The 15920-nt window shown below is 35.5% G+C and overlaps 1 protein-coding gene across 1 annotated transcript in view; it reads right to left on the minus strand.

Annotated features, from left to right (window-relative positions):
- Positions 1–1052: 1052 nt before the first annotated feature.
- The window catches only part of AGL (amylo-alpha-1, 6-glucosidase, 4-alpha-glucanotransferase), an 85591-nt gene continuing 70723 nt past the window's right edge, over positions 1053–15920 (minus strand). The window contains exons 29-34 of the mRNA XM_047869432.1: positions 15041–15153; positions 13893–14104; positions 12600–12697; positions 9545–9632; positions 9296–9429; positions 1053–3897 (exon numbers count right to left, since the gene is read on the minus strand). Coding sequence (XP_047725388.1) covers positions 3780–3897; positions 9296–9429; positions 9545–9632; positions 12600–12697; positions 13893–14104; positions 15041–15153 — 763 coding nt within the window. The 3' untranslated portion in view covers positions 1053–3779. The remainder of the gene's footprint in view (positions 3898–9295; positions 9430–9544; positions 9633–12599; positions 12698–13892; positions 14105–15040; positions 15154–15920) is intronic.

Genomic DNA, 15920 nt, shown 5'->3' on the forward strand with positions numbered 1-15920 from the left:
TAGTTCAAGGCTAATACAAATGGAAAAAAACCCAAACTAAACAATGTGCTTCAGTTTATTATTTTGGCACATTGATCAGTTTGACAAATTCATTCATAAAAACTGTTTGATAGAAGTTTGGATTTCTATATTATTTTTTATCTGAAGATAAAGAGATATATCTGCAGGAAAAATGAAGTAATTAAGGCAAAGACTAAATGGATCAACTTTGGTCACTAGATGTTATTCTTTTTTAAAAAATTTTTAATGTTTATTTATTTTTGAGAGAGACAGAGACAGAGCATGAGCAGGGCTGAAACAGAGAGAGGGAGACACAGAATCTGAAGCAGGCTCCAGGCTCTGAGCTGTCAGCACAGAGCCTGATGTGGGCTCAAACTCTTATGAACCTGAGCCAAAGTCAAGACGCTTAACTGACTGAGTCACCCCAGGCACCCCACTAGGTGTTATTCTTATATTATAATTAAAAGTGAAACAATCTTTCTGGCCACTGCAGGAAGCACACATCTACATTATATCAATCCTAGCCTATGGTATTTGCCTTTTAGCAAATTGATGAAAGGTAAATAAAAAGTTCATGGTAGAGTAAAAGGTGTCAAGAAGTACCAGGAAAGTGTATAGTTGCTAACCAATCTAATTATATATCAAGAATATGTTTTGGGGTGCCTGGGTGTCTCAGTTGGTTAAGCGCCTGACTTCAGCTCAGGTCATGATCTCACAGTTTGTGAGTTCGAGCCCCACATCACACTCTGTGCTGACAGCTCAGAGCCTGGAGCCTGCTTCAGATTCTGTGTCTCCCTCTCCCTGCGTATGCTCTGTCTCTTAGAAGTAAGTAAAACAAAATTTTAAAATAAGTATGCTTTGCTCCTAATTTCAACTTGGCTAATTAAACACATTGCCAAACAGCCTAAAATTCTTCTTTTTCTTTCTGCCCTCATACATCCTGCAAAAAATAAACACCCAAAAATAAATACCCCAAATAAGCAAGCCCTGAATAAATGGTAGTGGCATCAAAAGATCAGTTAACTGGTAAATAATGGAATGAAAGCAAAATATAGTCCTTTAGAAAATATTTTTATTTTCTTGGCACACAGACATAAAAATGACATTTCTTACTAGATGTAGCAGTTGAAGACATATCAGAAATGGATTACAATTCACATAGGTTTTATTGTCCACAGATACGATGACAGGTCTAATGTTTCCTCAACTATCCTTGAAACATTAAATTATCACAGCATACTGGTTCTACTGGCAAACTTACTTCTCATGTTAAAGAGTAAGATTGATCTGGATTAGTGAGGAACCAAGGCATAGAACCATTGCCGAAACATAATATAATGGTACATCATCCAACATCATTCAGGAATGAAGCATTCTATTTAGATGTTCTTTAGTGAAATGACATTTATGCCTCTAAAGTCTAAAACCATTATTTTAACTACCTTTGATAAAATAATGTCTAACATGCCTTCTTAAACTTTAAAAAAGATCATGCAGGTTATCACAATGTTCTTTCCCTAATATTCCTTATTGGAATATCAACCACTTAATTTTCTAGTACAACATGATATCCTTAAAAATTACTGAGGTGGGGAATTGCCTTACAACCCAGTATGGTTATGTTTTAGAAGTTCTCAACTTGTTTATCTATCTATCTATCTATCTATCTATCTATCTATCTATCTATCTACCTATCCATCCATCCATCCATCCATCCATCCATCCATCCATCCATCCTATTTAATTGTCAACTATTACTTCTTGCTTTTATTAAATACATTGGTTTTCAGTTATTTTTCTTACTATCTTTAATATAGAAGTTAAAGTAGAGCAACATAACTGCATCAACCTTTGATAACTAATGGTTTTCTCTCTCAAGGAATGTCATTCCTTTTAACTGCAAAGCTTAGAGAAAGTTATATATTGAGCAATGAAGAAGGAAGGGAAACTTGGAAATGAATGTATTTATAGACAGTGATCAGATTAATATCACAACTCTCCTTAAATTTCTAGGATTTAATCTGCTTTAGGTTGGGAAACCAAAAAAGCAAGCTAGTTAAAACTATTTCTTTTTATTTTAATTTTTAATGTTTATTTTTGAGAGAGATAGAGAGACAGAGTGTGAGCAGGGGAGGGGCAGAGAGAGTGGGAGACACAGAATCCCAAGCAGGCTCCAGGCTCTGAGCTGTCAGCATAGAGTCGGACATGGAGCTTGAACTCCACAAACCGCGAGATCATGACCTGAGCTGAAGTCAGATGTTCAACCAACTGAGCCACCCAGGCGCCCCTAGTTAAAACTATTTCTAAAGTACAGTCCATTTTGAAGAAGACTGTGCAGTATACATTAAGTTACATGAGCTTTTAAGCACAGGTATTTGATATCTTCTGTATTCATAGATTTTTACTACCTAAAAGTTTTAGTTTACTTTCTTTTCTTATTTTTATTTCTTAATCATACTTAAGATGGTTGGGTATGTTATCTTTAACTGAGAAAAGTATTACTGTACCATTATTTTATTAGCTATAAATATACCACTGAATAATATTAAATAGTGATGAAAGGATTTTTGCAACTATTTTCTTTCAACTAAAAGTATAATGATCTGATTTAAGTGTTTTCTTGAGGCAAAAATAGTAAACAATAAAAAAATCCATCTAGAGAATAAGTATTATTCAAAAATATTAACTCATATAAATGTTAAAAACCTTTTTTCCTTTTATGACTTTTTGGATTTAAGGTCATGAAAAACTTTTCAAATGATTCTATTGAATTCAAGAGAACTACTAAATTCATATCTGTATTTTTATTATACCAAGATTTTTCTCAGTGCTAAACTTGTCAATGTAGGTTTTAGTTAATAGGAAACTAGTATCTGCTATGATCTATCAATACACTTTTGCACACAAACTAAAAATAATTGTTAAGTTTTAGAAAATTAATATAGCATGTTTTTCTTTAAAGTTCTCATAAATATGCCCAACAATGTGCATTTCGAGAATGTGAACCATCTCATAGTAGGAAACCCGTACTCAAGATTAATTTTACAAAACTATTTTTAGGAAATAAATTCTTAAATGCTTGTGTTTTTTCATATATCCTATGCATCATTAACATAAGCAAATTATGGCATTCATTATATTAAAAACATATTAGTATTCTAGTGAAAAAAAACCACACAGTGAACATCTGTGTTCTGAACATCCTTTCTGAACATAACAGTGTAGGTAGACAATTCCATGAGTCAATATTCAGTTAATATTTATCGAATGCAGTGTAGAAGGTGCTAGGAATAATATAGTAAAAGGTGAGAACATTAGTTAACCACAGCATAATCAATATGTATTATTACTGAAGAAAATATATACCACAATTTGAAGATACTTTTCCATTTCTTTCATTATTACATTCTAATACTTCATTTTCACTTATGTACAAGTGGAAGATTACATGACTTTTCTGTTTCAAACTCTGGATTTCAAACTCTTATTTCTAGGCAATTAAGGAATACTTCATGAATTCAAAAGAACATCCCATTGGTAATGATAGTTTTTCTTCCTGATTCAAATCAAAAGCTACCTCTCTGTACATTAAAAACAAAACAAAAGAAAGGAAAAAGACAAATCACTGTTTTTAAAGTCTTACCTAATTGGGCATCATTATTATATAAATTAGATTTTTAAAATAACTTCAGCCTATGCATATAAACCCTTTATATTATATTTGATCTTGCATTCCATAATACAAGTAATTGCATACTTCATACATATCCATGAATCAGCTATAAGTCATAAAGCGTTTCGAGAATAGTAGCAATTGACCAGGCTTGAGTTTCACAGCTGAAAGGACAGTATTGGCCATTCTCATTGGTCAGTTCAGGAAGTCCTTTCCAAGGGGATCTTAAAGAAAGAAAAGACATTTTATGAGATACAATCTAACACATCTTGTCTGGATTAACAAAATAGGCAATAACTTGGTGGTTTTCCTTGCTAGTACAGAAAAACAATCATATATAGTCATTTGCTACAAAATAAAACAGGATATTCTAAAGATCTATGTATAAAGAATTTAGATTAAAATTATTCTTTGATATTCAGTGTTTGGGATTTAAGACCTTCAAACACGAAGGATTCCTTTTATGTATTAAAAACAGGGGGTGCCTGGGTGGCTCAGTTGGTTGAGTGCCTGACTTCGGCTCAGGTCATGATCTCATGGTTGGTGAGTTTGAGCCCCATATGGGGCTCATTGCTGTCAGTGCAGAGCCTGCTTCAGATCCTCTGTACCCCCGCTCTCAGCCCCTTTCCCCCCCCCTCTCTCTCTCAAAAATAAACATTAAAAAAAGAAAACAGAAGAAACTATCATTCTAAGCATATACAGAGTGACAAATATCCTCTCAGGTCTAATTTTAGTACTTTCAAATTAAGTTTATGAAATTCAAATTGTAATTATGTAGATTTTGACAAAATTATAAAACTAATATAGAATAATGAAGAAACGCTGAGAGCTATGACTAGGAAAATAGTGCCAATTAAAAACAAATCTGGTGGCACCTGGGTGGCTCAGTCGGTTGAGCATCCAATTCTTGAGTTTGGCTCAGGTCATGATGCCAGAGTTGTGGGATCGAGCCCTGCATCTGGCTTGCACTGAGCAAGGAGCCCGCTTAAGACTGATTCTCTCTCTCCCTCTGCCCCTCTCCCCTGCTTGCATTCTCTCTCTCTCTCAAAAAAAAAAAAAAAAACAATATGAATTTCTATACTAATCTCTCATTCTACTGAATAATACAGTTAGTATTTATTATGTTCTAATACTAAGTGACTTATGTACATTATCTCATTTAATGCTCACAGCAACCCTGAAAGGCAAGAACCATAATCATCCGTATTCACAGAGCAGGTAAGAGGTTTAGAGAGGTAAACTAATTATCAGGTCTTATTATCAGAACACAGTATTGTTTCCATATCAAGTTTCTTCTTCTTTTTTCTTTTTTTAACTTTATTTATTTATTTAAGTAATCTCTACACCCAACATGGGGCTTGAACTTACAACCTTGAGATCAAGAGCTGCATGGTCTTGGAACTGAGCCAGCCAGGTGCCCCTCAAATTTATTCTCTTTTAAACAAATGTTTATTTATTTATTGATCGAGAGAGAGAGTGAGAGAAGCAGAGAGGAAAGAGAAAATCCCAAGCAGGCTGCAGCTGTCAGCTCAGAGCCCAACGACGGGGCTTGATCTCATGAACTGTGAGATCATGAACTGAGCAGAAATCAAGACTCAGATGCTCAACTAACTAAGCCACCCAGGTGTCCCTCAGTTTTATTCTTAATTTTAGTGTAATCTCTTAAACATGAAACATAAAGTTAAAAAATCCAGAATTCTGTATTGTTTCATTTTTAAAGTTGGGTTATGGGAATGTGTTTGTTTCACCATTATAACATTGTAACTCATGGCTGTGTGAAGAGTGTATGTTACATTATACTCTTCTGTAGGCATTAAATTTTTCATAAGTATGGAAACATAATTCCCTTAAGTAAATATGGAGACAGTTTGGATAATAACTAATAATAATAACACCAGCTATGTACCATATTTAAAAAGCCATCACAGAGAAGTACAAAATATAGAAACTTGCTTCCAAGTGTTCAAGTTTCTTCCGAGTAAAATGCCAAATTACTGAAGTTAGGTACCAGGGTATCTGTAATAGGCTGAACTGTGTCCTCCTCAAAATTCATATGTTGAAGTCCCAACCCTCAGTACCTTAGAATGTAAACTTATTTGGACATGGGGTTCTTACAGATGTAATTAGTTAAGATGAGGTCACAATGGAATAGGATGGGCCCCCAATCCAATTTGACTGGTGTCCTTAGAGAAATTTGGACCAAGCGATGCACACAGAGAGAAAGTCATGTGAAGATTGGAGTTATGCTACCACAAGCCAAGGAATTACCAGAAGCTGGGAAAGAGGGCTGGGAGAGATCCTTCCCTAGCATCTTCAGAGGGAGCATGGCCCTAGTAACACCTTGATTTCAAACTTCTGGCCTCTAGAACCGTGAGGCAATAAAGTTCCTTATTTAAGCTTTTCACTTTGTAGTGCTTTGTCATGGCAGACTCAGCAAACTAATACAGTATTGAAATTAAACAAAACAAGCTAATAGAACCAATAATATACTGCTCACAATTGTTATGTGGAACCAGAACATGGAACATATACATACTGGTATAAAGAAGTCTTCTTTTCCTTCCTTTCTGAAAGAAATTCATTCCTCAAGTCATTAGGTGGGACAAAGGAGGTCAGTGACCACAACTGGGGAGGAGAGGACATAAGGGTAGCAGGAACAGCACAGGGTGGGATGCCAGAGCCTGAAGGGTATGAAGAAGTTCATACCAAGGGTGGGAATGGCCCAGAGCCCAGATGGTGCAAGAGGGGGCATCCGCACATAAGTGTGGTCTAGTGTGGGATTGTCAGGCCCAAGAAGGACAAAAGGTCACCTATGTCTTGGGGCAAGCAGGGTGAGCCGAGTCCCCATGGTAATGGATAGCACAGTGTGGAGAGTAGGTTACTCATGGCCCCAAGATCAAGAGTTGCATGCTCTTCTGACTCAGCCGGCTGGGTGCCCCTGGATAGCATAAGGTTTTTTATGAAAAGAAGAAAGCAACAATTTCAAATATTATAGGAATGTCAAAGAAGGGAACTGAAAGGAAGTCATGGGATCTGGGAACCTGAAAGAATCTTGTTGAGTGGCTTCACCAGAGTGGTGAGGGCAAAACAAAAGCCAGACTGAAGGTGGAAAGGGGTCAGAAAGCAAAAGGATTGAGGCTGCTCCTATAGGAAGTGAGCTGAGAAGAAAACAGAATGATAGGACAGGGCTAGAGGCAGGAACAGTATGAAAGCACTTTATTTTAGGATGGGCTGATCTTTCTAGATTAAGAAGGAAGGATCAAGTGGAATACCAAGAAAGGATAATTACTGGAGCAAAGTCAGGACACAGGTGGGAGGGATGGGATCACAGGTAAAGTAGAAAAGTGATCCCTGCAGTGTAAGATACTCTTACTTTTCATGGACAAAAGGGGGAAAAAAAAGAGAAAATAGATGCAAACAATGAGAAATACTGTGGCAATAACTGGGGCAACAAAGGATAGAATTATAAGAATGTTCACATCACACAGATTCAGTCTCAGTTTCTAGATGAGGTACAAGAATTCTGGCAGGATTGGGTTTTCTGTGACTACATCCAAGCTAATAAAAACAAACTGAAAAAAAAAAGAAAGCTTGACACGACATTCATGGTGATGATGGAAGTCCCTCATGCTCTTGTAATAAAGGAGAGAACATTAATGTTGTTTATGCATAATAATTCTGAGCAATAAGCTGTATATATACAGCCATACCTTGTTTTACTGAGCTTTGCTTTACCGCACTTTGTAGACGCTGTTTTTTACAAATGGAAGGTTTGTGGCAACCCAGCATCAAGCAAGTCTACTGGCACCATTTTTTCCAACAGCATTTGCTCACTTGGTATCTGTGTAACATTTCGGTATGTCACACAATATTTCAAACTTATTCATTATTCTTGTATTTGTTATGGTGATCTGTGGTCAGTGATTATGACTTGCTGAAAGCTCAGATGATAATCAGCATATTTTAGCAATAAAATATTAAATTTTTTTTAACGTTTATTTTTGAGAGTGAGAGAGAGTGGGGGAGGGGCAGAGAGGGAAAGACAGAATCTGAAGCAGGCTCCAGGCTTTGAGTTGTCAGCACAGAGCCTGACACGGGGCTCAAACTCACGAACCGAACTGCGAGATCAGGACTTGAGCCGAAGTCAGATGCTTAACTGACTGAGCCACCCAGGCACCCCAGCAATAAATTTTAAAAAAAATTTTTTTTAAGGTTTATTCATTTCTCAGAGACAGAGAGACAGAGTGTGAGTGAGGGAGGGGCAGAGAGAGACAGAGGGAGACACAGAATCTGAAACACGCTTCAGGCTCTGAGCTGTCAGCACAGATTCCGATGCGGGGCTTGAACTCATGGACTGCAAGATCATGACCTGAGCTGAAGTTGGACGCTTAACCGACTGAGCCACCCAGGTGCCCCAATAAAATATTTTTAACTTAAGGTATGTACATTGTTTTTTTTAGACATTATGTTATTGCATATTCAATGACTACTGTACAGTATAAATGTAACTTTGACATTCACTGGGAAACCAAAAAATTCATTTGACTTCCTTTATTGTGATTTTTGCTTTATTGAGGTGGTCTGGAACTGAACCCACACCATCTCTGAGGCATGCCTGTATTTAGGTTTAATCTAGAATTTGGGAAATCAAGCTAGCTTTCAACTATCTTTGTATCATCTTATAAAGACACATAACTCTGACACTATTTATCTCCAATAATTCGGACAAAGGAGGTGACAAATGGGTTTGAGATAACAGTCAAAAGACCAACCTTGATACTTTAATTATAATAAGTATAATAAGTATAGTAAATATAAAAACATGTTTACTTATTTATCAAGAGAGACAGAAGGAGGGGCAGAGAGAGAAGGAGAGGCAGAGAAAGAGGGAAGAGAGAATCTGTCAGTGCAGAGCCTGACACGGGGCTCGATCCCATGAACCATGAGAGCATGACCTGAGCCAAAATCAAGAGTCAAATGCTTAACCAACTGAGCCACCCAGGTGCCCCTATAATAAAGCATTTCTGAAAATTATTTATTGATATATCTTTATTTTTTAATTTTAAGTTATTCTGATTTTATTTATTTTTTCAAATTATTCTAAATTTAAAAAGTTTTAACATACAGTGTTACATTAGTTTCAGGTGTACAACATAATGACCCAGAAATTCTATACATTTCTTGGGTGCTCATGAGGATAAGTGTACTCTAATTCTCTTTATCTATTTCACCCATCCCTCTACCTACCTCCCCTCTGGCAACCACATAAATCTTTAAATCAGCTAATTCAAAATGCCCAGGCTGAGAACTTTTAGTTTTTTTTATTTATTCTGTTCTAACCATACCCAAAAATATCCATGAAATTTAAAAAATCAGACTATTTGACATGTACAAATCACACAATATCAAGTCTTCAAATCAAAATAAATAACAACCTAAAATAATTAAAAGAAGGTGAAATTACATCATTGAATTTGTCATGTTAAATAAGAGTAAAGCTTTCAGATTTCATTGGGGTACCTAGAGTATACAGAAACTAATTCTAGGAGCTGTTTTTTTACCTAATATCTAATAAATTCACTAAATACTGTTATGGGAATTACATGCTGCCCAACAGCTTACCTCTCAAGATGAACATAATGCCGGGAAAGAACATTTTTAACCAAAAACACAGTCTTTGCATTAGCCTCTGGACCCATCAATTTGGAAAAATATAATTTTGCACGAAGAAAATAGCCAACTGGCCATAGCCACTCCTAAAAAAGATGATTTAAAAGTAAAGGAAAAAAAAAAAAGAGCTGTGAATATTTATAAAGTTATTTGAAAAATAACTTAAGCTGAAAATTCTGAAAAGAGAAATGAAATTCTTACAGGTCCTTGGTGATAATTGAAACCTTTAGCAAGATTGTAGTTGTCATTGTCTAAAGCGTTGTCATAAATACCACAGTAAACCATATCACTGCAAAATTATTGAAATTTAGGTTAGAAAAAGATCAGACATTACATAAGAAAGATTTTTCAATAGCAGAGGTAAAAGAAATAATCAAGTTATTTTGTCTTCCAAATCTATTAACCTTAGATTAGTATATACTGGGCTCAGAATGTCTTTTTTTTACAACTCATTTTAAAAGATTTATTTGTGGGGCGCCTGGGTGGCGCAGTCGGTTAAGCGTCTGACTTCAACCAGGTCACGATCTCGCGGTCCGTGAGTTCGAGCCCCGCGTCAGGCTCTGGGCTGATGGCTCAGAGCCTGGAGCCTGCTTCCGATTCTGTGTCTCCCTCTCTCTGCCCCTCCCCTATTCATGCTCTGTCTCTCTCTGTCCCAAAAATAAATAAACGTTGAAAAAAAAAAAAATTAATAAAAAAAAAAAAAAAAAAAGAAAAAAAAAAAAAAAATAAAAGATTTATTTGTTTGTTTATTTATTTATTTTTAAGTAAACTCTCTGCTCACCATGGGGCTTGAACTCACAACCCCAAGATCAAGAGTCACATTCTCTACTGATTAAGCCCAGCCAGGCACCCCCAGAACACTTTAATACTGTGTGAGGGAATGATTAACAAATACTTACTGGCTAATACAAAAAAATATAAAGTATTCAGGTATCTTGCCTTCAAGGAGTTAGTCTAACACTAAATATTGGTTAAATTCAATTATTTCACTAAGCTCTAATACACTTATTATAATTAAAATATATACAAAATAAATTAACAAACATTAAAAAGATTTTATTAAATATAATATAAATATTATATATTGGAAAGATTGTTTTTAAAAAAATTTTTTAACAATTATTTATTTTTGAGGGGGGGGGATAGAGCATGAGTGGGGTAGGGGCAGAAAGGGAGGGAGACACAAAATCCGAACGAGGTTCCAAGCTCTGAGCTGTCAGCACGGAGCCCAATGTGGGGCTCGAACTCACACTTAACCGATGAGCCACCCAGGTACCCTGGAAAGATTGTTTTTTAAACTTCTCCAGTAAGTTAAAGTAATTAAAATTAGTACATTATCATTACAAATAGTAATTAAAATTAGTACATTAAAAGTACTAATTAAAAAGTAATTAAATTTAGTACATTATCATTACAAATAGTAACCAAATGGACACAGAAAATTTATACACAGTTATAAACTAAACAAAGTATTACAAGCTTATTGTGACAAATACAAGATAGTTATCTATACTCAGTTTAATTATTACTTTTCTTTTTTTTTTCTTAGTGAGAGACAGAACTTGCCACCTGAGTAAGCTTATTTATTTATTTACTTATTTCAAATGAGTAGGCTTTAACTGTGGGTTTTAGTCTTGATCATTGGTTTCTAACACGTCTGAAAATGTGGAGAACACTTCAGAATATGGATAAGCATACACACAAAAAGTCTGCATCTCAAGATTGAAATGAGTACATAGTAAATTAGGAAAATTCTACAAAGGTGAGGGTATTATACAGAAATGGAACTCTGTCACCTATTGATATAGAAAGCAAATTAATTTTGGGCATCAGACTTTAAAGGAAAATCACAGAAGACAAAAAGGGAGGCCATTAGAAACTCAAGAAGAAACAAAAGTTGGAAAAGAAACGTAAAATGGCATAAACACATAATCATAAAGTAAAAACAAAATCGGTTATTGGTTAAAATAAAAATAGTGGGGTAATTACACAGAAAGGATGGAAATGGTTGGTGGTGAGGATAGAGTTAAATCCTCATCTGTTAACACAAGAAATAACCAAATAGTGTCTAATATTTAAAAAAAAAATCAAGAAACAGGGGCACCTGGGTGGCTCAGTCGGTTAAGCATCCGACTTTGGCTCAGGTCATGATCTTAGAGTTTGTGAGTTCAAGCCCCGTGTTGGGCTCTGTGCTGACAGCTCAGAGCCTGGAGCCTGGTTCCGATGCTGTGTATCTCCATCTCTTGGCCTCTCCCCTGCTCATGTTCTGTGTCTTTCAATAATAAATAAATGTTAAAAAAAATTTTTTTTTAAATAAAAAAATCAAGAAACAACTGCATACACACATTATTTAGTAATATGGGAGCAGGGATGCCTGGGTGGCTCAGTCGGTTGAATGTCTGACTCCTGATTTCGGCTCAGGTCATGATTTTGCATTTTGTGAGATTGAGCCCCGAGTTGGGCTCTGTGCTGACAATGCAGAGCCTGCTTGGGATTCTCTCTCTCTGCCCCTCCACCACTCACACTTGCTCTCTCTCTCTCAAAATAAATAAACTAATCAAAAATTAAAAAAAAAAAGAAATATGGAAGGAACTGCTAGGGGTAATAACTTGGAAAATTTTAAAGACTGTCTTTGAGGAGACAATATGTCTATACTTCCAATGTTCACAATAATCATGTATTACTTTTACAATCAGAAAAAGTAAACATTAGGAAATATTCATGACATATTAGTTTTATAAACATAAAACTTATTGATTATTAAATATAGGACAAGCATGTGAACACTGATGTTTAATGAAGATACAGATGGTGTTCTTAAAAACTCAGTTTGAATACAATTTTAGAGTTTACTGACAAGCAAAAAAATTATGGTTGATGCAATATAAACATCAACAACAACATTCTTTTTTTTTTTTTTTTAACGTTTTTTTATTTTTGAGAGAGACAGAGACAGAATGCAAGTGGGTTGGGACAGAGAGAGGGCGGCACAGAATCCAAAGCGGGCTCCAGGCTCCGGGCTGTCAGCACAGAGCCTGACGCAGGGGTCGAATTCACAAGCTGTGAGATCATGACCTGAGCGGAAGTCGGATGCTCAACTGACTGAGCCACCCAGGTGCCCCAACAACAACATTCTTAATACTTACACTCCAACGTACTTGGGGTTCCAAAGTTTTCATGCCAAGATTAAATATAAATATAATTATATATTAAATATAATATGAATAATATTCTTAATATTTATACTCCAACTTACTCTGGATCCAAAGTTTTCATGCCAAGGGGACCAAGCAATTTTTTTTCTGCAATCTCCAAAGCTTTCCATGCTTTTTCTGCAGTAAAGAGCTCAGGGGCCTAATGAATATCAAAAGTGAATATTCAAACTTTTTAAGATCACAAAAGAATTAGTTTCCACCCACAGTGGAACATAAACTATTCATAAACTCAGAAATGAAAACGGTTTAAAAATACAGTGTGCGTCAGAACTCATTTCAAGTGCAGAAGCTTAACCGGATCTAATGCTATGGGGCTGATGTGGGTGCGCTGCTCTTGGCCTTAGAAGTGAGCAAAGCTGTTAGATGTGATTATTTCCTTGTGTCATTTTAAGAGAGTTATGAGCTCCAAAAGGAAGCTGCCTCAGCTACAATGAAGGCAGAACACACTTAAACCCATCTAATTCATTTTTCAGGATGTTTGCAATAGCTTCCTTTAAGTATATCTGGTAGTCATTTTTTGCTTTTGGGGTCATAGTAAAATACAGAATGACTTACACTCTAACAGCACAAGTAAATGTACTTGTGATATGGAGGAGAGAAAACACTGGTGGCTAAGAATCTGCATTTATTGTAATGGTTAAATGAAATCAAATGCACATTGAGTAGAAGCTATCTTTATGTACCTTTGCATTTTTTATTCTTTTTTTGCAGCTCTTATTCTACTATAATTTATAGTTCCATGTTTAGTGCTTTTTTTGACAAGGTGGAGACAGCTATGTAGTCATGGAAGAACACATACCCTCTCTATTTTACTGTTCTTACAGTTTATTTTTAGACTAAGAGGTAAAATAGAGTCTAGAATTCTAGAGTGAATTGCAGCAATACAACAAGGAAACAGAATATGAGTCGAAGCAACTTTCATTAGTTCACCAGTCTAGATCTTTTCAGTTTGTATGCTGAGGCACTCACTGGTCACAGCACAGGTGTGCCCAAATACGGATGCCATCAGCTTTCAAGTTGGGCGGGGCCTGGGGCTAACTGAAGCAGTTGGATCTGGCATGATCAATCTAATCAATTTTGACCAATGTACTGTATAAATATCGCTATTTTCTATGTGTGCTATGATAAGAAAAACATTGGTAAGCACTCCATTAGTCATCATCTATTATTTTCTGTTTTTTGATACCGAATGTCATAGGTTAAGGATGGTATAAAACTAGCTAGTAAACAATATACTTTTTGGCAACTACATGAATTTGAAAACAAATGGGAATAAAGAACTAAATACACTCTACCACAACGTTTTTGAAATTTGAAAGTGGCAATTCACTTACTACAACCATTGCTATGGTGAAATTAGGCCTGAGCTGATAGTCACACCACGGGCTTGAAGCTCCATAGCTATCTTTGTATATGCCACGTTTGTGAACCAGATTAGGATGCTTTTCGTTAGAATCTGAAGGGTCTTCTGACACATAAAATAGCTTTTCGAAGTTGTCTTGTATTTTTCTGTTCCACTCATCGTATGAGATTGTCACAACCTTTCCTGAAACATGATAAAAGATTTGGCAGTTTTTTAAGCATTCAAAGAAATCCATACATTTAGTTACAGCCAAAGAGTAATATTTAGGGAATAAATTACCCACTTCTTACAACTGTCAGGGTCTTTTGATAAAAGATTTGGCAGTTTTTAAGCATTCAAAGAAATCCATACATTTAGTTACAGCCAAAGAGTAATATTTAGGGAATAAATGACCCACTTCTTACAACTGTCAGGGTCTTTTGAAGGACTCTAGCTTGAAATTAAAATTATCTTTTGTTATATTACCAAAAAGAATTAGACTCCAGTAAATGATCCCTGATTTGTCTTTGTATCACTCTTAACGTGTTTGATAAAGTTACATTTACTGTGCACTTGGAATGAGGCTACTCTGAATTGAGAAGTGCCAGAAGTGTAAATATACACTGGATTTCACAGAAAATACTCTCCCCACAAAAGAATGTAAAATGGCTCATGAATAATTTCATACTTATTACATGTTGAAATAATATTTAGCACATATTGAGTTAATAATGTATATTATCATAATTAGTTTCACCTGTTTCTTTTTATTTTACTTTAATGTGAGTACTAGAAAATTTAAAATTATATTTCTTTTGGACAGATAGCTCTAGAAAAAGAGATGTAAAGATTTCATAAGTGTTCACAAAAATGCAACTTGCTCACAGTCACATTAAGGAAAAGAAAGCATAATAAGGCAATTAACTATGATGTTTTTCATATCTCAGTTCAAAGTTGCTATAAAAATATGGTTAGTAACCAGGTTTGTTACAATTTCATAGTAGGAAATTAATGTTCTTTCTTTCCTCTTAATCTTAAGAGTTTTCTAATATTAGTTCATTGAGTCAAATGATGATTATGTAGATTAAGAGTATAGACTGTACATTTGAAGTTTCTTCTTAAATAAAATGCACAGCTTACCATGTCTTCTTATGGTGACTTCATGATAAGGGAAAATTCTTTTTTTGGATAATTCCAGCAACCAACGGACGGTAGATTTACTCAGGCCCACAATTTCCACAGCAGACCCATCTCTAAAATTAAAATAAATTTTACTCTGTGGGTTGGAGTCATTTAAGCACTACTTAAATGGCATTCAATAAATAATTCTGATGAATTGTATAATTAATGTTATAAAAACAACTATGAAAAGCCCCTCACTTTATTGAAATGTATACTGCATACATAAGAAATCTCTCCTCTAATTATTTTGCCATTGCTTACCTACTTAACAATTAAAAAAAGTTCCGTGAAGTGGAATGGTGATTATGGAGTTAAAGAAGATGGCAGCTGGAAAAGGTAGGGAATGCATCAGAGAATATTGAAACAGAGTACCAAAGACAGAAAACATGGGATAGAAGGACTGGAGAAAGCCAGGGAAAGTATACTTAGTAATTTGAAAGTGTGTTTTTTTGTTTTTTTTTAGAGAGTTAGAGAGTTAGAGAGAGAGAGAGAGAGAGAGAGAGAGAGAGAGAGAGAGAGAAAGCAAGCACAAGTTGGGGAACAGGGCAGAGGGAGGAGGGAGAGAGAGAATCTTAAGCAGGCTCCATGCCCAGCACAGAGCCCGAAGCGGGGCTTGTGACTTTGGGATCATGACCTAAGCTGAAATCAAGAGTTGGATGTTCAACCGACTGAGCCACGCAAGTGCCCCTGAAAGCTCATTTTTAAGGAAAATGAAAGCGAAGTATGAGACCTAATAACGTACCGAAATAAACATGCTTTAAAAAGAGTTTGCAAAGCATATAACAATAGCTATAATTAAATGATTTTTTTCACAGTTCTGACTGAAGATAAATTTTAG

Source organism: Prionailurus viverrinus, chromosome C1 (genome assembly GCF_022837055.1).
Source record: "Prionailurus viverrinus isolate Anna chromosome C1, UM_Priviv_1.0, whole genome shotgun sequence".
Taxonomy (NCBI): domain Eukaryota; kingdom Metazoa; phylum Chordata; class Mammalia; order Carnivora; family Felidae; genus Prionailurus; species Prionailurus viverrinus.